We start from the raw sequence: 27,147 nt of genomic DNA, 5'->3' as shown, positions 1-27,147 counted from the left end.
CAGACAACACTATCTGTCTATCCTGAAGGTCGCAACAGTCTGCAACAGTAAGCCATTTAACAATATGCAGTTGGTAATATTTCGTCATCACCTATTTTATCACTTCGCGCTGCTAGTATACTTTAGCCAACCGTTGTGTCCGAGCGGTTTATGCGCTACAGTCTGGAACCGTCCGACCGCTACGGTCGCAGGTTCGAATCCTGCCTCGGGCATGGATGTGTGTGATGTCCTTAGGTTAGTCAGGTTTAAGTAGTTCTAAGTTCTAGGGGACTGATGACCTTAGAAGTTAAGTCCCATAGTGCTGAGAGCCATTTGAATTTAGTATACTTTCTCAGTGCAACATATTCATGTATACAGGTCAAAAAGATATAATCTGGTGAATAGTATCAATGTGCTCTCTGTATTTCGAAGCACAGTTCCTTTTAATATTCTGTCCTCTTGTCAGCTTGAAAAATCCTACGTTTGATGTAAATTTCCGCACCATGAGTAGAGTAATCTACACGTGATATCCAAGCTCAACATATCAAGTTGTGTCATTCACTTTACTCCGTAGATTTGACCAATCTTACATACCTTTAAGATGTAATTTACTTTTGTTTCCCATATATCATAAACGGTTTGGCCAGTATGGATATCAGGAAATCTCAAAGACATTTGCTTCATATACATCATAAATAATTTTTTATTTGAGCATGTACTCCCTGGCAAACTTTTTAAAAAATATATTCCGCAGTAAATTTAAAACATTACTTTTCAGACACTCCGTAAAAGCTTCAAATTCGCCACAAAGGTGAGTGCAAACCTCCCCCGCAAAGGTGCAAAAGCGTGGCTCTTTGCGTCGTCACTCTCGGGATCGACGATTCCTCAAACAGCAAGGTGTCGACATATGCAGGAAAAAGGCAAGAGCTCAGAAGTTCGTGTGACGCGTAAAGTTGGTTAATGACGTCCCATTTGCAAAACCATTTCACCACAGTTTTGACCATTGTCACCGCGGACCTGTCCCACGATAGCAAGGACCTCCACCCACTCTTACCCACTTTTCACCCTTTCTTATGACGCTTCTGGGATGTGAGTCAGAACCGCTACGTCCAGCGCAGAGATCAAGCTGTATTGTTATGGGTAGCCGAGGAAAAAACGACACACCGCCGCTCAGAATCTAAACGAAAATGCTTGAGAGGGTGGCCTTAAGGGCGTCGTTGAACCACCCCTTTCCTTGGGGCGTTTGTTTTTCCAGATTTCGCGGTCGTTAACGACAGTTCACAGTACGATGAACAGACGGGAGATGTTATTGACAGCTTTTGGCACTATTTACACCCCATGCAGGATTCAACCCTTCTGCACCGCCGTCACAGTGCTGCAACACCGCTGGACGTGATCTGACGCCTTTGGCGGAAGTACGACCTCAATTTACGCTCTGGTGTACACAGTGGAACCCCTAGGGACCGATCCAAACCATTATACTACATTTGAAAGTGATCAGAAGCAGCAAAGGATCCTTACGCTTCATCACTGGTCAAGTTTCAGACCCTTCTTTGGAGTGACAACGGAGTGATACGCCATGGACACATCCGTAAATAAAACGGCAAAGATAATATGGACGGATGCCACCGAGGGTTTCACCGAACTAGGGGTTTCAGACAGAACGTTTGTCCTTTCATTCTTGCATGTGTCGTCTTAGCACCCCTTCATTGTAGCACCCCTCCATGATCATGCCACAGGATGGTGTGAAACCGGAGCACTGCTCAGTTACCGTCGATTGATCTAGAATGGCCCTGTATACAAAAAATTGCGGTCGTATTTGCTTTACAGAGGGGTGCAACCACATTCAAGGGGGCTGCAGCCAATAATGTCGACAGATGAGATTTGCAACATCCGAAAGTGTCAACACTATCAAAGGTTGTCAGGAAAGTCTTTGTGTTTCACATCATGTGTGTGGGAATCAACGTTCCAAGGGAAAGAGTGGTTTCATCTACGGTGGTTTCCTTTGCACCCTTTGTGCCACCTTATAAGGCCACTCTTAAAAAGAAAGACATCATGTGATTTGAGCCATGGGCGTCGCATTTCTGACGTCCATCGGAGAGATGTCAAAAGGATATGTGACATGCGAAAAAAATGTGCTGTGACAACATTCCCAATGTGGAGCATGTCCACAATGGTGTTGGGCAGAATAGCGCTGAAATTTGGTGCCAATGTGACATCATTAATCCACATTACACGTCACATGATATTCTGAGGTCTGGACGTTTCTTCGCATGTGTCGTTACCTTGCTGTACGAAGTGTCGTCGAGCAGAAGGAGAACGTTGCAGGGCGCCAGGCTTTTGCACCATTACTGAGGAAGTATGCACGCAGCTCTGAGTCAAATTTAAAACTTATGCATACGGATGGGATAGAGTTATGGGGTTTCACAAAGTTGATCCTTTAATTCTGTTGTGCAGTCTAGATGTCTTTTCTACAAAGTTGTACGCGTGTAATATTATTTAAACTTCGGATTTACCTTTCCTGTGTATCGTTTCTCCGTTGACCTTGATTTCACAGAGAGAAAGAAAAGTGGCGAAGTTTTTGATGAAAAGTATCGAAGATGAAACTAAATTCTTGAAGGGAACATTGGATAGTAACTTTACTACCAAAAGGTTTAATAGGTAACAAAGCAACAAAATCACAAATGGATATACATATTTTTCCTACTTTTCTAAACAGTCACCAACGTTCTCAACATATTTCTCCCAATATGCCCCGTTCGTAGATGTCCGTCTGGTTGGAGTGTAGCTGTCTACCGACTACTGATTTCGTTTCCACATCTGTGCTAAGCTTTGTCCGGCCAGTAATTTCTTCACAGGACCAAGCAGATGAAAATCCTATGCTGCAAGGTCTGTATTGGAATACTCCCACTCGAATTTGTCTATTTTCCCAAGAACAGGGGCTCCTACATGTATGTCCTTAGGTTAGTTAGGTTTAAGTAGTTCTACGTTCTAGGGGACTGATGACCTAAGATATTAAGTCCTATAGTGCTCAGAGCCATTTGAACCATTTTTTTAGCTACATGTGGTTGATAATTGTCATGAAGAAGTATGACACCATCAGTATTAATGTTGTGGAGTTTGTCACGAAGTGTGTGACGCAACTTAACAAAAGTTTTAATGTTGGCCCCAGCATTCACAATGCTCCTGTGTTCAACAAAATCCAAGAATAACACACCATGCATATCCCATACATTGTCACAACCACTTTCCTCATAGATTGAGTCAATTGATGTTTCGTGCTGAGGAACCAACATGTTCCCATTCCATAGAGGCCTATTTGGTTTCAGGCCTGTAGTGGCGCGCCAACGGCTCATCACCAATGGAGATTCCTTTCAGTAAGACATGACCTTCTGCCACATAGCACGTTAAGCGATCCAAGCTTGTCGTCATTCACTAGTTGTGATTGTCTGTCAGGTTCTTAGGCATTCAGCGAACATCACCTTTACCATAGGAAATGTTGAACTGCAGCGATTAGGTTGCACATGCCGCTTTTTCAAATGTTCTACCTGAATGTCTCCGCCATTCAGTGGGTTTGCAGCTGTTACCGGATCCGGCCGCCGGCAGCCCACAACGTGGCGAATCACTCAGGTGCTCTACGAAGAATGCACAGCACCTGGAGACAATGGTACAGTCCATGGAGTTTTCCCCGCACACGACACGCATGTACCCGCGAAAGTCACTCGGCTTATATCTTTTGGCCCACAAACATCGAATAAGAGTTCGCTACTCTTCACGACAGTAAAATGTTTGTCGTGGCTGTTCGTAGTTCAGACGTCTCTTGCCAGAGCTGCACGAGAACAAAATACCACGTGTAGATTAAACTTTAAACTATATTATCATGAAATTTCAACATTCCAGCTACAGTAGGAGGGGAGAAAAATTTTTTGTGCATTACTTTACTATCCTATAAACGAATTAAACCACCTGAATTCAGGGCATATTTCTTTTGTGTATAACTAAGGCATCAAAGTGAGATATACAGGATGTGGCTAAGCCATGTCTCCGCAATATCCTTTCTTTCAGGAGTGCTAGTTCTGCAAGGTTCGCAGGAGAGCTTCTGTAAAGTTTGGAAGGTAGGAGACACGGTACTGGCAAAAGTAAAGCTGTGAGTAGCGGGCCTGAGTCGTACTTCGGTAGCTCAGTTGACATGGTTCATTCTCGCTTCGCGCGTCGGGCGACTAGGTCGTGCTCTTAGTTCCGCCTCTACCGTAGCGCAGCGTGTTTTCCTCCTGTCAGTTTAGTGCCGTGTTGGTCTCCGTGCGCGTCGCATCGCTGGTTGTCGGCTGGTGTTTGGTGTTCGTGCGGCCCTTCCTGTCGCGGCGTCGTCTCTCGCCGTGATGTCCACCATGGTTCCCACGAAAGTTCCGCGTACAGGTACAGTCAGTTTTACCTTTGACAAATCCACGCGTCACGTCCAGCCCGGTTCTTTGGAGATACATGACTGGTTAGTCGATACAGTTAAGGTCACTACTGATCAGGTGCATACCGCATATTTCGACAGCGAATTATATGTGTTTTTTGTTAAGTTTCTTGACCCGCTCCAGGTTGATAGGCTACTTTCTCGTCATGGTTCTCAGGTACCCTTTACGCACCGTGATGGTTCCACTAGTATGGTTCTCTTGGCAAATGCAGAAGTGATATATACGAATGTTCGGGTATTTAACCTTCCGCCCGAGGTTGACGACTCTTTTCTGAAGTCCGTTTTGCTTCCTTATGGGGACGTACGCCATATTCGAAAGGAACGCTGGTCTGCTCAGCACCGCTTGCAGGTATATAGTGGTATTCGGTCGGTGGAAATGGTGGTCAAAAAACCTATTCCTTCTCACCTACAGGTATGTGGTTATAGGGTCCATATCACGTACAGTGGCCAGGAAGGAACATGTTATTATTGTAATGAAACTGGTCATTTCCGTACTAATTGTCCGCGGCGTGTGGTGGTATTAAAACCTACATACGAACAGCGTAAAAAATTGACTTTAGCTGATCTTCTCCCGCAAGGATCTCGGACTGAATCGCTCACTGTTACTGAGGGACGCAGTGATCCGTTGTCCGACAACGGCCGTGATTTTCCCCCGTTGTCCTTGAGTAGGGATGTTGCTGCCCTTAATTCCGATGTTCCCGCGCTGATTTCTCACAACAAGCGTCGGCGAACACAGGATGATGCGGCTGATGAATCTTCCTTATTGGCTCGCCCTTCCGATGGGCCTCCGGTAAAGGACTCTCTTTCTCAGTCGGAAATCGTGGATGAGGAAGCCACAGGTGCTATCACGCCTTTGCAGAAGCTCCCTGACACCTTATCTGACGTTGTTCCTGCTACCGCGGCAGCCTCTTCGGAGACGCCCGTGACGGAACCTGCTTCTGGTTGCCACGTGTCTTCTCCGGTGCTCTCTGACACTTCTCCTATTGACTCTGTTTCGCATCCCCCTTCTGGAATTTCTGTCGCCCCCTCTGGGTCACAGCCTCCTCCCATCAAACAACTGATTGATTCTCCAGAGCCAGTGGATCCCGTTGTTATTCACCAGCTGTCCCACCGTGAACCCATGTCTGCGGACGAGTGGGATGTAGAGGCCTCTCTCTCGCAATCTGACACGGAATGTCTACATGATGCTCCTACGCAGCCGAACGCTGCAGCGTCGGCACCGCGGAGCCGCAGTCGAATCCGTAAACAGCCACGGAGAGCCGCGTCACGGCCGAAGAAAAAGCAGTGGGAAGATGAGGGTTCTGTTTCGTAGTTTTTCTCTCTGTGGTTCAGCGCTTGTTTCTGGTATGATTACTTGTATGCTGCTCCGTCAGCTGACGGCTCTCTACCGATCTTTGTTTTTCTTTCTAGGTTGAAGTTCCATGCAAGCATATACATTTCTTACTCTGAATATTAACAGAATATGTTCTGAGCTTCGGCTCGCTGCTTTGCGACAGTTTATCTATCAGTCTGGGGCAGATGTTGTTTTTTTACAGGAAGTCCTATTCGACCAGTTTTCCATTCCTGGGTTCTCGACGTTTTTTAATGTCGCTTCCGAACTTTCTACGGGCACTGCCTTGTTTTATAGAGAAGGCATTCCGTTGATGAATTTCGAAGTACTCGACAGTGGAAGGGGGATCGGGTGCACGTTTTATGATCTCAGTTTACTCCTTCTTTATGCCCCTTCTGGTTCGGGTTGTACTACCGCACGCTCGAGTTTCTATAAAGAAGAAGTCATTTACCTGCTTCGTAAATCCCCGTCAAAGATAATTTTAGGTGGGGACTTCAATTGTGTTCTACGGCCGGTAGATCAGTCTCCTAATTTTAATTTCAGTAAAGAACTCGACGACCTTGTGCGCTCCTTGCACCTGCGTGACGTGTGGGTTTCTCGCTATCCTACACTTGTGCGACATACCTACTTTACTCCCACGTCTAGCAGTCGCCTCGATCGCTTTTACCTTTCCGATTCCTTGTGTGGGCAACTTCTGGCTGTTGATGTGATACCAGCCTGTTTTACTGATCATTGCGCTGTAGCCGTTACGTTTAATTACGAGCGACAACCGGTAAAATTGTTTCGTCCTCCTTGGATGCTCAATATCGCGTATTTGCAAGATACCTCCCTTGGTATCGTCCTGGAGGACATTTGGACTCGTTGTTCTCGTACTATGGACCGGTACCCGTCTATCGTGGCATGGTGGACACTGTATGCAAAACCACACATCCGTAGGGCTCTCATGCGTTTTGGGGCTGCGAAGGTGGCAGAAGATCGACGAACGCAAGAATTTTACTATTCTGTCTTACGTCAACTGTACGATAGTGCTACGCATGCTCCCCTCCGGGTTACTGATATACAGCGCATCAAAGCCAAATTGCTGCAGCTCAAACGCATTCAAATGGAGGGCCTGCGGACGAGGTCTCAACCACGTTCCCTTCTACAAGAGGAACTGACGTCACTCTACCATCTAGTCCGTTTACGATCGCGCCGGAAACGTGGGTGCCTTGCCTCCCTCACAACCGCTGACGGCCGCGTGTTCACCTCTCACCGTGACATTTCTGACTTCGTTTACACCTATTTTACTGATCTGTACGATACTCATGTCCCGGCGGAAACCTCTCTTGACGGCTTTACCTCCTTGCTGCCTCGCGTCGTCACTCCTCAATTAAACGACGCCTTTCTGCGTCCCTTTCAGAAGGATGACATATATGATGTTGTTGCAGGATCGCAGTCCCGCAAGTCGCCTGGATTAGATGGTATTCCTAAGGGTTTCTATGTTCAATTTTGGCCGCTCATTGGTGACACCTTAACGTCAATGGTAAATGAAGTGATGCGGGGAGTCTCACTTCCTGCTCCTTTTCAGGAAGGCAGAATGGTCCTCCTCCCGAAATCCACAGGTCGACCTGCAATTGATTCCCTCCGTCCTATTACTCTCCTTAACTTTGATTATAAACTTGTCGCTCGAGCAATTAATATCCGTCTCTCTAAGCTGCTCGATACCATTATTGCCGCCCACCAAAGCTGTGTGCCTGGACGCACGATACTGACTTCCGTTCTCGAATGTCGCGATGTAATCTCGGTGGCGGCTGCCGCTAATATCCCAGGGGCTTTGCTTTTTCTTGATTTCCAAAAAGCGTTCGATCGCGTCAGCCATGATTTTTTATCGAGAGTGCTCACCGCTGTCGGCTTTAATAATGATGCTCGACAAGTCTTAACTAATCTTTTTACCGGTATCAGTGTCTCGGTGATTGTGAACGGTCACCCTACCCCCCGGATATCGATCAGACGGGGGTTACCCCAGGGAAGCCCCTTATCCATGTCACTTTTTGTTCTATCCTTAGAGCCCTTACTTCGCCATCTCACCATGCACTTACGTGGCTGGAATATATTGGGGGAAATTTTTGCAGTCCGTGCATACGCCGATGACGTCATGGTTTTAGTACGACATGCCGAGGATATACCGCGGCTTAAGGATACCTTGGATTCATTTTGTGGTCTTGCTGGTGCTCGCATTAATGATCGCAAATGCACGTTCCTGCCGTTGAGAGGCTTTGATCATGTCGTCATTCCTTGGGCGACTGTTGTCGATCGCCACAAGACCTTGGGGATCATAGTGGATCGTAATCCGATCAAAATGGCGGCACTAAATTGGCGTGAGGTTACGAGTCGTGTTCACGGGGCGATCCTTGAACATGACCGCCGTTCCCTTAGCCTCCTTCACAAGGCACGGGTTTTAGAGACCTATGTCTTCAGTAAAATATACTACGTTGCGCAGGTCTTCCCGCTTCCCGCGATGATGGCTCGCAGGCTGAAACAGCTGTCTAGTCGATTTCTGTGGCGCCGCCATGTCTTCCGTGTCCGGTATGAAGTTGTGGCCAGGCCTCGGAAACTTGGAGGATTGGGTCTTTCAGATATCAAAGTGAAGACGTCCATCTTATTTGCCCGCCGCAATGTTTTAACCTGTACGCGGGCTCCGCATTCAGTCACCTCTCGTTTACTTTCCCGCCTCCGGCCGGCCAGTCTGACCCCTCCTGTTGATGTTGGACGGATTAATCCTAAATTGCGGCACATTCGTGAATACTTTGTACTTGTCGGTATTCTGGGTGCTGATATACTTTCTATGACGCATATTACTACCAACATGCTACAAATCCGTTGGGGTACAGCATGTTTCCCTTCTTCTGTTGAACTGGCTTCCCCGTCAACGTCATGGAAAACGGTCTGGTCTCATCTTAGTCTTCCCATTTTGCCGATGGAGATTGTTTCAACGTGGTATAAGGTCATTTACCGTCTGATACCTACTGGTGATCGTCTTTTTCGTATTGGCCTTCGTCCGACTGATCAGTGTGAGGAATGTCATCAAACTGACACCTTACTTCACAGGCTAGTTGCTTGCGGACGGGATCATTGGCTCTGGGTCCGCCGTCAATTAGCTTTTCTTACTAGAGGGCCTGAAACCGCATTCCCAGACGACATCTTCTTACATCCGGACATCTCTTATTTTCCTCAGACGAAAACGAACACGATTGTCTGGCTCTTGGGTTACTATGTCCATTACGTCATTGAAGGCGGTAATGACCCAGATCCCCGCGTTTTTCACCATTATCTGTCAACTGCGCATTGGAAATGGCAGCGGTTACCACAATACCGAACGCTTTTTGCGAATATGCTTTTTCTTGTGTTTAACCGTCAAGGGGTTGGTTAAGTTCCCCTGTGATTCCTGTTTCTTCCCTGAGCTCGAGTCCCCTCCCTTGTTGTATTTTTTCGTAATTTTTTTTTCTCTCTCTCTTTTGCATGTATATATATACATCCAAAATTCATACGGGTGGGGTAACGTGTTGGTCTTCCCCTTCAGAAGAAATGTTTTATTTGTGTTTCACCTAATTTGTTGATTTTCTTTTTGCAGCTAATATTAAATGATGATTTGACTATGGTTGTCTGAATTCTCGTGAAATATACCAAGTCAATCTGATAATAAAAAAAAGTTGGCAGAGCACTTGCCCGCGGAAGGCAAAGGTCCCGAGTTCGAGTCTCGGTCGGGCACACTGTTTTAATCTGCCAGGAGGGTTCAGAGTGAGATCTAGTGTGCCACCATCATTTACTACTTAGGAGAGCATTTACCTGTCTCAATTTTAATTATATATATTTTGATAGAAATGCAATCACTTAATGGACTGTAAATATAAATTGAAACAAAGAATAACTGACAGTGTTGATTAATGACATTGTATTATATTTTGGGACTAAGTATTATTAGGTGTCTAATGTAGAAGCCTCCATGCTTCATATTGTAGTACAAACCAAGCATCAGATACAGTGTTTGAGTACAGCTTCATGCACTTCTTCTGGTAGACATCACCTAAAATCTTTAGTGTCTTTAAACATAAAAGCACGTAGATTTGGTCAAGTTGTGTTTATGGAAGGTGAGAAAAGAATGGCTTGGGACAGGTGACTTTTAATTACCGAGAGGGTAAGTCCAAATGAGAAACGTGTATTTTCTGTAATCATGGAAACTGTGTGGGTCGCAGGCGAGCTACCGGCTGCAGTGCAGCACAATGGCGCGTGGTCGGGCGGCCACTGGTATGCGCGCTGGCCGCAGCTCGTGATGTGGTTGGTGCCACTGCTGATGGTGCGGTTGGTGCCACTGTGGCGGGACGCCCCGCCGCTGGGCCCCGTCTCCCGCGGCGCCGCCCCCTGCAGCTGACAGCGGCCGCCAGAGACCGGATGAACAGGTTAGCTCCAAGCACTCAGCAGCCACATCAGTCAGAGACGAGGGTTTAGTGTGAGCTAGGTGAGGGCCACTCTCCAACGAGAATTAGACGGGGACCTGCAGAGTAATTGAGGAGAGTTCTTTCAAAACTGGCTAAATGAAACAGTACTGCTTTTCCTAAAATGAGTTGTTCGGTTTCCACGTAATGAAATGAAATGGCATGTGGCTAGAGCCTGCCGTCGGGTAGACCTGTCGGCTGGTGGCAGTCTTTTGAGTTGACGCCCCTTCGGTGACGTGCGTGCCTATGGGAATGAATGACGATGTTGGAGACAGCACAACACCCTATCCCTAAGCCGAGAAAAATCTCCGATCCAGCACCGGATCGAACCAGGATCCTTTAGCATGGCATTCTGTCTCACTGACCATTCAACTATTGAGGCCGACTGTATTCTCCTATATAGATATATTTCATCGTTTGAATTTTTTCATGACTACTAGGTCTCACTGACATCGGTAAAGCGTTGAAATGAAATAAATAAAAATTTAGTTTTTATAACAGCTTATTAACGTTTGGTTTTTCCAGTTTTTGTCAAAAGTCGACAAATGCTTATAATTATTGCTGTTATTAAATATGTTTCCGCCTTTAATGCAGTATACTTTTACCAGAACGAATTTTTTATATGCCATAGTGTTAATATATGCTTTCATTGTCGTAAAATTTAAATCTTTTCATGTACACTACTGGCCATTAAAATTGCTACACCACGAAGACGACTTGCTACAGACGCGAAATTTAACCGAGAGGAAGAAGATGCTTTGATATACAAATGATTAGCTTTTCAGAGCGTTCATACAAGGTTGGCGCCGGTGGCGATACCTACAAGGTGCTGACATAAGGAAAGTTTCCAACCGATTTCTCATACACGAACAGCAGTTGACAGGCGTTGCCTGGTGAAACGTTGTTGTGATGCCTCGTGTAAGGAGGGGAAATGTGTGCCATCACGTTTCCGATTTTGATAAAGGTCGGAGCGTACCCTATCGCGATTGCGGTTTATCGCATCGAGACACTGCTGCTCGCGTTCGTCGACACCCAAAGACTGTTAGCAGAATATGGAATGGGGGGGGGGGGGGGGTTCAGGAGCGCCTGCGATGGTGTGCTCAACGACGAACCTGAATGCACGAACGGCAAAGCGTCATTTTTTCTGATGAATCCAGTTTCAGTTTACAGCATCGTAATGGTCGCATCCATGTTTGGCGACATCGGAGTGAACGCACATTGGAGCGTGTATTCGTCATCGCCATACTGGTGTATCACACGGCGTGATGGTATGGGGTGCCATTGGTTACACGTCTTGGTCACCTCTCGTTCGCATTGACGGCACTTTGAACAGGGGCGCTGCATTTAAGATGTGTTACGACCCGTGGCTCCATCCTTCGTTCGATCCCTGCGAAACCCTACATTTCAGCAGAATAATGCGCGACCGCATGATGCAGGTCCTGTACGGGCCTTTCTGGATACAGAAAATGTTCGACTGCTGCCGTGGACAGCACATTCAACAGATCATCACGAAATGAAAACGTATGGTCAATCTTGACGAGCAACTAGATCGTCACAATACGTCAGTCACTACTCTTGACGAACTGTGGTATCGTTTTGAAGCTGCATGGGCAGCTGTACATGTACACGCCATCCAAGCTCTGTTTGACTCAATGCCCAGGCATATCAAGGCCGTTATTACGGCCAGAGGTATGATATTCTGGGTACTGATTTCTCAGGTTGTATGCACCCAAACTGCGTGAAAATGTAATCACACGTCAGTTCTAGTTTAATATACTTGTCCAATGAATACCCGTTTATCATCTACATTTCTTCTGGGTGTAGCAATTTGAATGGCCAGTAGTGTATTATTATATGTAGCATTTTTTAAACAGTAAAGGAAATACAGTGGCATAATAGAATAATAGCAATGATAACTATTTTAACATACACTCCTGGAAATTGAAATAAGAACTCCGTGAATTCATTGTCACAGGAAGGGGAAACTTTATTGACACATTCCTGGGGTCAGATACATCACATGATCACACTGACAGAACCACAGGCACATAGACACAGGCAACAGAGCATGCACCATGACGGCACTAGTACAGTGTATATCCACCTTTCGCAGCAATGCAGGCTGCTATTCTCCCATGGAGACGATCGTAGAGATGCTGGATGTAGTCCTGTGGAACGGCTTGCCATGCCATTTCCACCTGGCTACTCAGTTGGACCAGCGTTCGTGCTGGACGTGCAGACCGCGTGAGACGACGCTTCATCCAGTCCCAAACATGCTCAATGGGGGACAGATCCGGAGATCTTGCTGGCCAGGGTAGTTGACTTGCACCTTCTAGAGCACGTTGTGTGGCACGGGATACATGCGGACGTGCATTGTCCTGTTGGAACAGCACGTTCCCTTCCCGGTCTAGGAATGGTAGAACGATGGGTTCGATGACGGTTTGGATGTACCGTGCACTATTCAGTGTCCCCTCGACGATCACCAGAGGTGTACGGCCATTGTAGGAGATCGCTCCCCACACCATGACGCCGGGTGTTGGCCCTGTGTGCCTCGGTCGTATGCAGTCCTGATTGTGGCGCTCACCTGCACGGCGCCAAACACGCCTACGACCATCATTGGCACCAAGGCAGAAGCGACTCTCATGCTGAAGACGACACGTCTCCATTCGTCCCTCTATTCACGCCTGTCGCGACACCACTGGAGGCGGGCTGCACTATGTTGGGGCGTGAGCGGAAGACGGCCTAACGGTGTGCGGGACCGTAGCCCAGGTTCATGGAGACGGTTGCGAATGGTCCTCGCCGATACCTCAGGAGCAACAGTGTCCCTAATTTGCTGGGAAGTGGCGGTGCGGTCCCCTACGGCACTGCGTAGGATCCTACGGTCTTGGCGTGCATCCGTACGTCGCTGCGGTCCGGTCAGAGGTCGACGGGCACGTGCACCTTCCGCCGACCACTGGCGACAACATCGATGTACTGTGGAGACCTCACGCAAAACTTGTTGAGCAATTCGGCGGTACGTCCACCCGGCCTCCCGCATGCCCGTCAACTGCACATATGGTTCACGTCCACGCTGTCGCGGCATGCTACCAGTGTTAAAGACGGCGATGGAGCTCCGTATGCCACGGAAAACTGGGTGACACTGACGGCGGCGGTGCACAAATGCTGCGCAGCTAGCGCCATTCGACGGCCAACACCACGGTTCCTGGTTTGTCCGCTGTGCCGTACGTGTGATCATTGCTTGTACTACCCTCTCGCAGTGTCCGGAGCAAGTATGGTGGGTCTGACACACCGGTGTCAATGTGTTCTTTTTTCCATTTCCAGGAGTGTATCACTCACACAGTTTCGATGAGTACAAGAACCAACAACTATGAGAATTATCATACCATCAACTTAACAGCTTATGAATCCATGTTGTAGACAAGAATAATACACAGAGGAATAGAAAAGAAGATTGACAATGTGCTAGATGACAATCAGTGTGGTCTTGGAAAGATAAAGGCACCAGAGAGGCAGTTCTGACGTTACGGTTGATAATGGAAGGAAGACTAAAGAAAGGTCAATACACGTTCGTAGGATTTGCCGACCTGTAAAAAGCCTTTGACAACATCAAATGGTGCAAGATGTTCGAAACTCTGAGGAAATCAACGGTAAGCTATTGGGAGAAAAAATGGTTCAAATGGCTATGAGCAAAAAATGGCTCTGAGCACTATGGGAGTTAACATCTGTGGTCATCGGTCCCCTAGAACTTAGAACTACTTAAACCTAACTAACCTAAGGACATCACACACATCCATGCGCGAGGCAGGATTCGAACCTGCGACCGTAGCAGTCGCGCGGTTCCGGACTGAGCTCCTAGAACCGCGAGACCACCGCGGCCGGCAGGCTATGAGCACTATGGGGCTTAACATCTGAGGTCATTAGTCCCCTAGAACTTAGAACTACTTAAACCTAACTAACCTAAGGACATCACATACATCCATGCCCGAGCCAGGATTCGAACCTGCGTCCGCGGTGCTGTTGGGAGAGACGGGTGTATATAACACGTACAAGAGCAAAGAGGGAACAACAAGAGCGGAAGACCGAGAACGAAGACCGCCGATTAAAAAGGGTTTAAGAAAGGGATGTTATATTTCGACCCTACTGTTCAATCTGTACGTCGAAGAAGAAATGACACAAATAAAAAAGACTTTGAGAAGCGGAATTATAATTCGAAGTTAAAAGACCTGCGGTCCGGTCCCAGGTCGACGGGCACGTGCACATTTCGCCGACCACTGGCGACAACATCGATGTACTGTGGAGACCTCACGCCCCACGTGTTGAGCAAATCGGCGGTACGTCCACCCGGCCTCCCGCATGCCCACTATACGCCTTCGCTCAAAGTCCGTCAACTGCACATACGGTTCACGTCCACGCTGTCGCGGCATGCTACCAGTGTTAAAGACTGCGATGGAGCTCCGTATGCCACGGCAAACTGGCAGACACTGACGGCGGCGGTGCACAAATGCTGCGCAGCTAGCGCCATTCGACGGCCAACACCGCGGTTCCTGGTGTGTCCGCTGTGCCGTGCGTGTGATCATTGCTTGTACAGCCCTCTCGCAGTGTCCGGAGCAAGTATGGTGGTTCTGACACACCGGTGTCTATGTGTTCTTTTTTCCATTTCCAGGAGTGTAATTAGTTTAGTTTACATGACCATCCTCAGTATTACATGAAGTATAAAGGGAATAACAGAAAATATGTTGCATGTTACAATCACATTGTTACTGTCAATTTTTCCCTCACATATCTCCACGTTGTTCGTCTAAAACGACTTTGTAAAATTTCTTTCCATTATGTGTAATTTAAAAATACTTTATCCTGGGGCAAACCTTTTTTATTTTCTATGCGTACCATATTCCTTTTGCCAAAAGGATTGTTGTTATTACTATTGGATGGAACAGTTTCTTTCGTCTCAGGATGTAAACTAGTTCTAGGTCTCTAGAGTACGCTTCACTTATTAACACAGTAACAATGTTTTTTTTTCTCTTTATATGAAATGACACGCTGGCTTTTGTTTTGAATCGTAGCTTGGCTTTTGGAATTTTCTGTGCACTATTTTTCAGATTTTATACCGTTCAGTCTTTGTTTAGTATTCTGAGAGTACTATCCTCTTCTAAAATATCATAATATTCTTTAGGAGACGAGATGCTTTCTTTTTCTGTGTAATTTTTCAGTTCTAAGAAACACTCGGTCTGGAGGCATGTAGCTATATCCACTAATAGGGAAGAAGTGACGAACATTACTCAATTTTGTACTGTTTTCCAAGAATGCTGTAAGGATCGCGATCATAAAACTATTTTTATTTTGGCTGCTGCAAGAACTTGAGAACAGATGTATAGAACTGGTGCCATCATTCAGTTTTTTTTTATATAAGTCAGAAAGAAAGTCCAGGAAAGCTGAAGCATCTTGATTATATCTTCTTGAAGATTCTGTCTCCAATCAGTTGTAGACCACGATGCTTTTCTTACTTTTTTTTTTTTTTTGCTCCTTAGTATTGATCGTGATGCACAGATTGTGTAACCATACTTGTATGGCATAGCGAACCTCACTGAATGATAGTTTAGGAATAGGCTGGTTTTGCTACATTTCAAAGCAAATCTTAATTACAGTTGGATTATTTTTCTTCATTATATGACAAAACCGCTTTGCACGAATTTCATGCAATCTGTAGCTAGTTCATAGTTCATTCTTCTTCTGCAGACATGTTTGAGTCTTTATTTACATTAAATAAAAGTTATATCTGGAGTAGATGTCGGTACGAGGTGCGCTGAACGATAGATTGAAAGGTTTGAAAACTATCTGCTCGTCTTTTGATAAGGCGCAATGTTCGACTCCTCAGTATTTTATTTCTTCGCAGAATTTCTTCGACATTTTATTGACGTAGCTCTGAAGGCAAATAACATCTCGTAGATTCTCCCATCCATTGTGGCTCTCTGTGTCTTTCTTAATGGCAATAATTATCTCCTTGTAATAGTTTCCTGTTCTGTCACCTCCTCTTCTTTCCTCCGGCAACCTACCTCTTCCATGGAACCTGCTTGATACACAGGATAACCTATCCTTTTACATGTCGGATACTTCTTGAAAAGTGGCAGCACAAACAGGCATGATTCCTGCGCACCTTTTTCTAGTAGTATACTTCACTGTCACACTTACTTCGTTTTTGCTTTCTGGGTGTCCACTACTCCGCGCTGAAGTGAAGAAATATTAAGAAATTTTTACAGAAACATATCTTGAACCATTTTATTTAATGATGTCATGTGATAATGAAAGTGAGAAACATCTTTGTAGCAGAGTTCAGCAGCTTCGCTTTCTTTCATTCTTTTAGCTTTTTAATGTGAAACTGCATTTAATGATAGGTTCTTTTATATGGTTTTAAGTTCTTGAATCGGTATTTTCTTCCATCCGAAAATTTTGTTGACCTGTATACCATTTTCAAACTCGCAAGTATCATCGTCCATTCTGCTTCCGGATGCAGTACTCTGTAGAAGTACAACTTAGCGTCAAGTGAGTATTTGCCTAAAAGTCACCTGCAGGTATTTCGACGACAATGAAGTCTGGTTGCAAAACAATTCCCGCCAGTATACGAGGGTCGGTCAAAAAGTAATGCCTCCCATTTTTTTTCTACTTAAAAAAATTAAGTTAAGTGAAAAATTTGAATTTGGCGCCATTCCTCAAACCTTCTTCTGCAATTCACTGCAGTAGTAACTTTCTGTGTCAACAGGTGGCAGCACAGCAGAAGTTTGTAAGATGGCCGACATCGATGTTCGTTTGAGACAGCGTTGTGTGATTGAATTCTTGAATGCAGAAGGTGAAACGCCCATACGCATTCATGAAAGACTGAAGAAGGTGTATGGTGTTGTGACAGTGGATGTCAGCACTGTTAGACGATGGGTTCGTCGTTGTAAGGAAGCTGAAGGGCAAACACCGTTGACTGACGAAAAGCGGAGCGGCAGGCCGGGGACGAAACATGGGTGCATTTTTTTGAACCCGAATCAAAGAGGCAGTCAATGGAGTGGCGTCACACAAGCTCGCCGAGGAAGAAAAAATTCAAAACTGTGCGATCGGCAGGGAAAGTTATGGCAACAGTTTTCTGGGATACAGAGGGTGTGATTCTGGTTGATTTTTTGGAGCAGGGATGCACAATAAATTCTGTTCAATACGTCACAACCCTCAAAAAACTTAAAGCACGTCTTCAGCGAGTTCGCCTAACAAAATCAATGGCAGATGTTCTTCTTTTGCATGACAATGCAAGACCACACACCAGTCGTCACACCTCTGACGAGATTGTCAAAATTGGATGGGAAGTTTTGCCTCATCCCCCATACAGCCCTGACCTGGCACCATCAGACTTCCATCTGTTCGGGCCACTAAAAGAAGCTCATCGTGGGATTCATTTTGAAGATGAGGAGGCCGTCAAAACATCCGTGCGTCAATGGCTTAGGAAGCAGAGCTGTGATTTTTACCGTGCTGGGATACATGCCCTTGTTCAAAGATGGACCAAAACTGTAGAGATTGGCGGAGATTACATTGAAAAATGACAAAATGATCCTCAATGTTGTGGTTTTCAACCTATGTAATTGCATTTAAATTTCCTGACAATTAAACGTAGAAAAAAAATAGGAGGCATTACTTTTTGACTGACCCTCGTATATTCATAAAACAATGAGTAACATCGCTTAAGGTAATAAATATACTGCATTACTGTTAACTGCCTGCTACGAAAACAAAGCCGAGACAGTAGAGAGAAGTTGTATTGCATTTGCCGACTTTTTCTGTAATTGTAAAAATGTTAATATCGAGTTTTGCTAAAGCCTTGTGATTTGGAGTGTTTATACACGCAGCAGCAATTGGATTTTGCTAAAACGTGGATCAAGGGTTGATGTGAAAGTTCAACATTATGCAATTACAATGCCTAACCTTAGGTGCAACCACAACGGAGGAGTATCTGTTGAGAGGCCAGAAAAACGTGTGGTTCCTGAAGAGGGGCAGCAGCCTTTTCAGTAGTTGCAGGGGCAACGGTCTGGATGATTGACTGGCCAGGCCTTGCAACATTAACCAAAACGGCCTTGCTGTGCTGGTACTGCGAACGGCTAAAAGCAAGGGGAAACTACGGCCGTAATTTTTCCCGGGGGCATGCAGCTTTACTGTATGATTAAATGATATTGGCGTCCTCTTGGGTAAAATATTCCGGAGGTAAAATAGTCCCCCATTCGGATCTCTGGGCGGGGACTACTCAAGAGAATGTCGTTATCAGGAGAAAGAAAACTGGCGTTCTACGGATCGGAGCGTGGAATGTCAGATCCCTTAATCGGGCAGGTAGGTTAGAAAATTTAAAAAGGGAAATGGATAGGTTAAAGTTAGATATAGTGGGAATTTGTGAAGTTCGGTGGCAGGAGGAACAAGACTTATGGTCAGGTGACTACAGGGTTATAAGCACTACATCAAATAGGGGTAATGCGGGAGTAGGTTTCATAATGAATAGGAAAGTAGGAATGAGGGTAGGCAACTACAAACAGCATAGTGAACGCATAATTGTGACCAAGATAGATACGAAGCCCACACCTACTACAGTAGTACAAGTTTATATGCAAACTAGGTCAGCAGATGACGAAGAAAGTGAAGAAATGTATCATGAAATAAAGGAAATTATTCAGATATTGAAGGGAGATGAAAATTTAATAGTCATGGGTGACTGGAATTCGAGTGTAGGAAAAGGGAGAGAAGGAAACGTAGTAGGTGGACATGGATTGGGGATAAGAAATGAAAGAGGAAGCCGCCTGGTAGAATTTTTCACGGAGCACAACTCAATCATAGCTAACACTTGGTTTAAGAATCATGAAAGAAGGTTGTGTACATGGAAGAACCCTGGAGATAATAAAAGGTATCAGATAGATCATATAATGGTAAGACAGAGATTTAGCAACCAGGTTTTACATTGTAAGATATTTCCATGGGCAGATGTGGACTCTGACCACAATCTATTGGTTATGACCTGTAGATTAAAACTGAAGAAACTGCAAAAAGGTGGGAATTTAAGGAGATGGGACCTGGATAAACTGAAAGAACCAGAGGTTGGACAGAGTATCAGGGTAGCCTTGAGGGATGAAGTAGTGAAGGCAGCAGAGGATCAAGTAGGTAAAAAGACGAGGGCTAGTATAAATCCTTGGGTAACAGAAGAAATATTGAATTTAATTAATGAATGGAGAAAATATGAAAATGCAATAAATGAAGCAGGCAAAAAGGAATAAAAAACGCCTCAAAAATAAGATCGACAGGAAGTGCAAAATGGTTAAGCACGGATGGCTAGAGGACAAATGTAAGGATATAGAAGCTTATCTCACTAGGGTAAGATAGATACTGCCTACAGGAAAATTAAAGAGACCTTTGGAGATAAGAGAACCACTTGTATGAACATCAAGAGCTCAGATGGAAACCCCGTTCTAAGCAAAGAAGGGAAAGCAGAAAGGTGGAAGGAGTATATAGAGGGTCTATACAACGGCGATGTACTTGAGGACAATGTTATGGAAATGGAAGAGGATGTAGATGAAGGTGAAATGGGACATACGATACTGCGTGAAGAGTTTGACAGAGCACTGAGAGACCTGAGTCGAAACAAGGCCCCCGGAGTAGACAACATTCCTTTAGAACTACTGACGGCCTTGGGAAAGACAGTCCTGACAAATCTCTACCATCTGGTGAGCAAGATGTATGAGACAGGCAAAATACCCTCAGACTTCCAGAAGAATATAATTATTCCAATCCCAAAGAAAGCAGGTGTTGACAGATGTGAAAATTAACGAACAATCAGTTTAATAAGCCATAGCTGCAAAATACTAACACGAATTCTTTACAGACGAATGGAAAAACTAGTAGAAGCCGATCTCGGGGAAGATCAGTTTGGATTCCGTAGAAATACTGGAACGCGTGAGGCAATACTGACTTTACGACTTATCTTAGAAGAAAGATTAAGGAAAGGCAAACCTACGTTTCTAGCATTTGTATACTTAGGGAAAGCTTTTGACAATGTTGACTGGAATACTCTCTTTCAAATTCTAAAGGTGGCAGGGGTAAAATACAGGGAGCGAAAGGCTCTTTCCAATTTGTGCAGAAATCAGGTTTCAGTTATAAGAGTCGAGCGGTATGAAAGGGAAGCAATAGTTAGGAAGGGAGTGAGACAGGGTTGTAGCCTCTCCCCGATGTTATTCAATCTGTATATTGAGCAAGCAGTAAAGGAAACAAAAGAAAAGTTCCGAGTAGGTATGAAAATCCATGGAGAAGAAATAAAAACTTTGAGGTTCGCCGATGACATTGTAATTCTGTCAGAGACAGCAAAGGACTCGGAAAAGCATTTCAATGGAATGGACAGTGTCTTGAAAGGAGGATATAAGATGAACATCAACAAAAGCATAACGAGGATAATCTAATGTAGTCGAATTAACTCTGGTGATGCTGAGGGAATTAGATTAGGAAATGAGACACTTAAAGTAGTAAAGGAGTTTTGCTATTTGGGGAGCAGAATAACTGATGATGGTCGAAGTAGAGAGGACATAAAATCTAGACTGGCAATGTCAAGGAAAGCGTTTCTGAAGAAGAGAAATTTGTTAACATCGAGTATAGATTTAAGTATCAGGAGGTCTTTTCTGAAAGTATTTGTATGGAGTGTAGCCATGTATGGAAGTGAATCATGGACGATAAATAGTTTGGACAATAAGAGAATAGAAGCTTTCGAAATGTGGTGCTACAGAAGAATGCTGAAGATTAGATGGGTAGATCACATAACTAAGGAGGAGGTATGGAATAGGATTGGAGAGAAGAGAAGTTTGTGGCACAACTTGACCAGAAGAAGGGATCGTTTGGAAGGACATGTTCTGAGGCATCAAGGGATCACCAATTTAGTATTGGAGGGCAGCGTGAAGGGTAAAAATCGTAGAGGGAGACCAAGAGATTGATACACTAAGCAGATTCAGAAGGATGTAGGTTGCAGTAGATACTGGGAGATGAATAAGCTTGCACAGGATAGAGTAGCATGGAGAGCTGCATCAAACCAGTCTCAGGATTGAAGACAACAACAACAACACATTGAGTTCTGAGAAAGCGGTCCTCACCTTTTCAATGTTTCCATCGGTTCATGTTTCTTTACTCACTTCCACAATGGGGAACGTCACATTGATCTGAATTATCCTACAAAGCACATTCATTAATCACAAAATTTTTATTCTCAGACCAAAAAGATAAGCATCAAGTAATTAATTATATGCTAGTTTACAGGCACATGTCTCTAATACTGACATACGTAGAAATCCCGAACTACAGTACCATAGTTCGCCAGTATTGAAGCAATTTCAAAGTGGTGCAGCACGTTATATTAAAATGGGATTATGCAATAATTCTTTTTCTGCAAATGAAGGAAAGTCGATACATTCCGCGCTTAACTGGTTGAAGTGTACAGCTATACTGCACCATCATATGCAACAGTGATTAAAACTTAACTAAACTCCTCCCGAACAGGTCACGAAGGCCCAAACGTATCGACCGGCCACCGTGTCATTCTCAGACCACAGGCGTCACTCGATGGATATAGAGGGACATGTGGTCAGCACACCACTCTCCCGGCCCTATGTCAGTTTCCGAGACCGGAGATTCCACTTCTCAATCAAGTAGTTCCTCAGTTTGCCCCACAAGAACTGAGTGCACCCCAATTGCCAACAACGCTCGGCAGACCGGATGGTCACCCACTCAAGTGCTAGCCCAGCCCGACAGCGCTTAACTCGGTGATCTGACGGGAATCGGTGTTGCCACTGCGGCAAGGCCGTTGACATTTAACAGTAAATTATATGGCACAAACACTTTCACACTGGTCAAATAGGTCTTAGTGACAAAGACCATCTCTGTGTGAAAAATCGGGAAGACGCAAGAGAAAGCCACACTTCCAGCTTATTCGACGTGATATTAGAACACTGATAATTAGCTATGAATCAGTCTCCCACGAATTGTAAATTTCACTGATCAGCATCCTCTGGTTCCTGCACCTGATCACACTTACAGAAAAGCCGAGAATAATGTGGCTGTGTCATAGCAGTGCTCATATCTTCTTTAGCCACATCATCGCCATGGACACTTGTTGGGTGTATGACTATGACCTGGAGCTTAAGGAGTAAAGCGAGCAGTGAAGACATGTTGGTTCCTCTCCGAGTAAAACGGCAAAGCTCCATTACCTGAGCAAGACTTGATGTGAAACTTCCTGGCATATTAAAACTGTATGCCCGACCGACACTCGAACTCGGGACCTTCGCCTTTCGCGGGCAAGTGCTCTACCATCTGAGCTACCGTAGCACGACTCACGCCCGGTACTCACTTCTTTACTTCTGCCAGTATCTCGTCTCCTACCTTCCCCATTCAGCGCACACTCCACTGCAGAGTGAAAATCTCATTCTGGAAAGAATTGCTATGGTGATGAACTCACTGATTATGGTCGTAACCGACACACAGTCACAGGAATATAAGACCGAGTTCTCTATAACACCTTACAGGAGACTATTGAGATGAAGAGACATGCGAAGCGTTCAGTTGGGGTGTTTTCGCCCCATGACAAAGCTCCTGCTGACTCCGCACACGACACAGTCAAAGCGCAACTTCTTTGAGTTATGAAATTTTGCCCCATTGAGACATTCACCCACTGTCTTCTCTCTCTTCCTCTGATGAAGCAGTCGTTGTGTGACTGGTATTTCCAGATTTATGACGAAGCGAACATTAGGGTGAAAGTTTCTTTACCTGCCCAGTTCAGACTTCTTCGACCTATGGGTCTCTGTCAGGTCATTATGGGAAAATGACTGTAACATTGAATAGGGCAGAGGTAGCGAACGTCCGACGGAATCACCAAGTTTCGTGGTGACTGGCAGGTACTATTTTCGAGGTAATGGTAAAACCTCATAATCTATTCTTCTTCATGTAGACCACACTCCGAATGGCTCGAGAAATGCATATGAGTTGCTTCACGCAGCTGCGATTTTACGAATATTCTCTCACGCAAAGCCATACCGAGGGGATCCTACGACCCTGGCAGACAACAGTTCCGCCTCGTCCCACGCCATGAAGCTACTTTTCTACATTTTTTTCAATGCAGTTCAAGCTAATCTTACAATTGTATTAGTAGGCGCACTATATTTTACCATAATTGAAAACGATTACGAACATGAACTTATAAAATTTTGCACAAAAGTAATTAAATTACCATTGTGTTAGTAATTTAGAACCTAAAAGTGAAACAAAGTCTTTAACTTATTGTTCACATCAGCTACTTGGTTTTAGTGTAATGAATAAAAAAAGAACAAATTTCATTTTCCCAAACATTTATTAATAGTGAATAAGTTACTAATTGCGAATAAAAAAATAGTGGCCATAATTACTAGTTGACTAAATATCCCTGCCTAGTGTGTCTGCTTTCAGCGGCTGTTTCGTTTTCTGTTGACAGCTTGATTTCTCTCGTATTCATCATTAAGAAGTTTTTGTCATCTTAAATTGGCTGTAACAGCGAACAGAAGTTGGTACAGTCACTGACATTGTTATAAATAGCTTCAAAGGTGTTTCGATGTTTGGGTAAGCATCTCTGAAACCACATTTTCAGAAATTTTGCTCAATATTTTAATGGGAAGCTGTGTCAGTGCTCTTCAAAATTCTTACTCATGCAAGCGTCTTCTATCGCTTCACTGTTTCATTATCTCTGCTGTAGTTGGCACAAAAAACAATTTCATATTTTTTCAAAATAACATGCGTAAGTTTCATTGAAGGCGTTTGTTGGCAGAAAATTGAGGTTAGATAGCATGATATGATATCCATTCCCCGTTTCACATATTATTGTATCAAACACTTTGTCGGACTCTAGCTCACTCTTATTCCAATCCTCATTCGACATAAATCAACAAAATCAGAGAAGTTTAGAAAAATAGTTTATTTGCGCCAGTACCGACCCGCTGCTGCGCCCTTCAGAACTACTATACTATATAGAAGCAGCAGCAATAACTCTCTTGTTGAACATGAACCACCTGCTCAGGCTGCAACAGTGTGAACCAAGCCCACTGTTGTCACATAATCCTTGTTACCAACAGACATCTCTTCGGTGGGAGTCATTTCTTTAAGAAACCACTAGGCGGAAATGACGCTGTAGAAATGACACTATCACAACGAAGTCCCCTTACTGTCAGCGGCTGATGGAAATACTTTGTCTCGCAGGCATAATTAGGGAAACGAGAGGCAGAAAAACACGTTCGAGTCACGATTACTTCTTAAGCTGTCTTCCTTGCTTGTTTCTTTATTTTCTTGTCAATTACCATTCCTCTGATCCTGCCCTGCCTCCACTACCAGCACACTGCGTCAATGAGCACAGACACCGTTTCTTTCATTGCGGTTAGGATTAATGGACGTGGCCTCCTTTTTGACAGCTTGTATAAACTGTGGAACTGAGCCTATTGTATATCTTACTCCTCTGATTTAGCCGCCGATTATAATTTGTGTAAGAGGATTGGCTTGTTTCTAAGTTTCTAAATATGATTCGAATATTTATGTCCAGTGACGTGGTGAATTATTTTTGATACTCGATATACCAGGTGGTCATAAATGGTCTAAAGAGTTTCTAAGTATTTTGCAGGTTAGTTTGTGCAGCGAAACGACGGTTAAGAAACAAATTAGGTACTTTACGCCACCTCTGATTTAATTATCATTGACGTTAGTCAAGTAGGATGAGAGGTCTGCCATATGCGATTGGTGGCAGTTGTTCCAACAACGTAGATGCTAGAGTTCAGCAGCTGGTTCGGGTTAGATCCTTACTACTATCCATGTCCAATTTTTGTGTGGTTCTCTTGTAGAAATTGAGGAACACGTTTGTTAATACCATCTCTGGCAGTTTGCTTGAATTTCGTGCGCAGCGGGTCCATTGGCTAACACAAATGCTATTTCAATTCATAACGGCGCAATGTTTTCTTTAACAGTTATTTCCCGGAACAGCCTACCCTAAAACAATCTTACAAACGTTTCATACTTTTCTTAATCAGACTATATGAATGCATTTCGTGAACATCCCGCATTAGTTTGTGTATCAAAAACATTATGAGGCTGCCGAGACGTCATCGCGGATTGTTTCTTTGGTGGGAAAATTCTATAAATACGTAAACGGGTCAACTATGAAATATAACCGATGTTAAAGTAAAACTTGTATGTTACCTGTGCTATAATACAAACTCCGTTCACGTGAAAAAATCCACCACGGAATGTTCAGCTCAGCCTCAGCTTAAGCTGAAGAACGTATTAATGAACACTATCTATTGTACAATAATGGACATTCGGTATTCTCATTTTAAGTTTTTACTTGTGTCAGATGAAGAGACCAAGTGTTGGAACTAGTTACAACATAAGACTTTAAACATGCAAGTGAAAATGTTATTTGCGAAAGCTATGTAGCCAAATACACACCTTTTACTGACAGTTCCCTTGGTTGTTAATGATAACGTACGCTCACAATGAGAAGGTTAAATCCCTTATTGTTCCCACAGATACACAATTTATGTGAAACTAAATCTTGAATGTCGTTTCATTTCACGGCAATTGTTAGCCTATATGTAGTCCAATTAACCACATTTACATTAACATCCAGTAGTTAATGATAGCAGTGACTTTAAATTTGCTGTAATGTATTCATAATTATACTTAAATTTTTTTCTCCTTTTTAGGACGTTGCTGTGAACATATCTGTCAGGCTCATCGTTGGGAGTGAAACAGATGAGAAAATATTCACCTTGTGGATGTCGGCTGGATCGGCGCCCGGATCCATACTGTGCTGCAAAGTGTGTGCTGCCCGCAGGACGCTTCGGGACCAGATCGTGGTGGACATTAACGAGTGATGCCTGCACACTACAGGCGTTGCCGGCACGCCACCGAATATTTTTGTACAACAGAGACTAACCTCACGCGTATCGAACATACTTCGTTATTTTTCATAATTCTGTGAATCTAACTAGAGCATGTCTATAGCGCAATAACAACCTAACAGAGTAGTCACTAATAGTGATTAAGAGACTATTTTAATCGATTCTAATTTATAATAAATCAACATATTTTACAGTAATCCTGGTTGTATGAATCTTAGTTCCGATTTGCTGTGCAATAATGGTTGTCATTCTCATAACAAGCTCTTCAAATCTTGCGAATACCACACAGTATACCTCAAAGTTGCCCTTGAAATTATTGAGTAATTTATTGTGGTACTATTCGGACAGATGCCGCACTGTATTTAGAACAAGAAAGAATGCTGTGAACAGACAGGCGAGAGTTTCTATCCCCTACATGTTTCATTGAAATGTCCAGCTCAGCAGTATGTTACGTGTTGTGCACTGGTGTGGTGAGTACATAAAATTTAGAACACCTGAGAGTCGGTTAGTTGTTGATGGTTCCAGGCACATCATCACTGTTACAGTATTCTACGGAAGCCAGTTCATAGATGTTGGCCAATGATGGAATCGTTTATTAGATCGAATTTCATAACTTCAGCAAGGCTTCAAGATCGCGTATTGAGTCATCTTAACCGGATACAATGTAATAAAATAACATCAAAACAACGGCTGCAGGTGCTTCCTTTTATAACGTAAGTGAAAGCCCAAAGTCACGCAGACAACCAAGCACAAGGATGGACGTACAAAACCACGGTTACCTTATTGTACAGTACACAACTTTATTCCATTTTACTACTCTATCCAAGGTTCAGTTAACTGTACCAAAATGCTTTAGAAAATGTGACACCACAGTATCCCTTCCCGTAAATACGATCTTTTCTCTTCCTCCTTGACCATCTGATAATTTTTCTATCATTATCAGTCTGT

At 44.2% G+C, this 27,147-nt stretch overlaps 1 protein-coding gene across 1 annotated transcript in view; it reads left to right on the top strand.

Annotated features, from left to right (window-relative positions):
* Window positions 1-26,394, top strand: part of LOC126272415 (uncharacterized) — a 201,167-nt gene extending 174,773 nt beyond the window's left edge. The window contains exons 7-8 of the mRNA XM_049975254.1: window positions 10,004-10,207; window positions 26,002-26,394. Of these exons, the coding sequence (XP_049831211.1) occupies window positions 10,004-10,179 (176 nt within the window). The 3' untranslated portion in view covers window positions 10,180-10,207; window positions 26,002-26,394. The remainder of the gene's footprint in view (window positions 1-10,003; window positions 10,208-26,001) is intronic.
* Window positions 26,395-27,147: the final 753 nt, after the last annotated feature.

This window comes from Schistocerca gregaria, chromosome 5, assembly GCF_023897955.1.
Source record: "Schistocerca gregaria isolate iqSchGreg1 chromosome 5, iqSchGreg1.2, whole genome shotgun sequence".
Lineage (NCBI taxonomy): Eukaryota > Metazoa > Arthropoda > Insecta > Orthoptera > Acrididae > Schistocerca > Schistocerca gregaria.
This window is presented reverse-complemented; position numbering and strand designations above follow the sequence as displayed.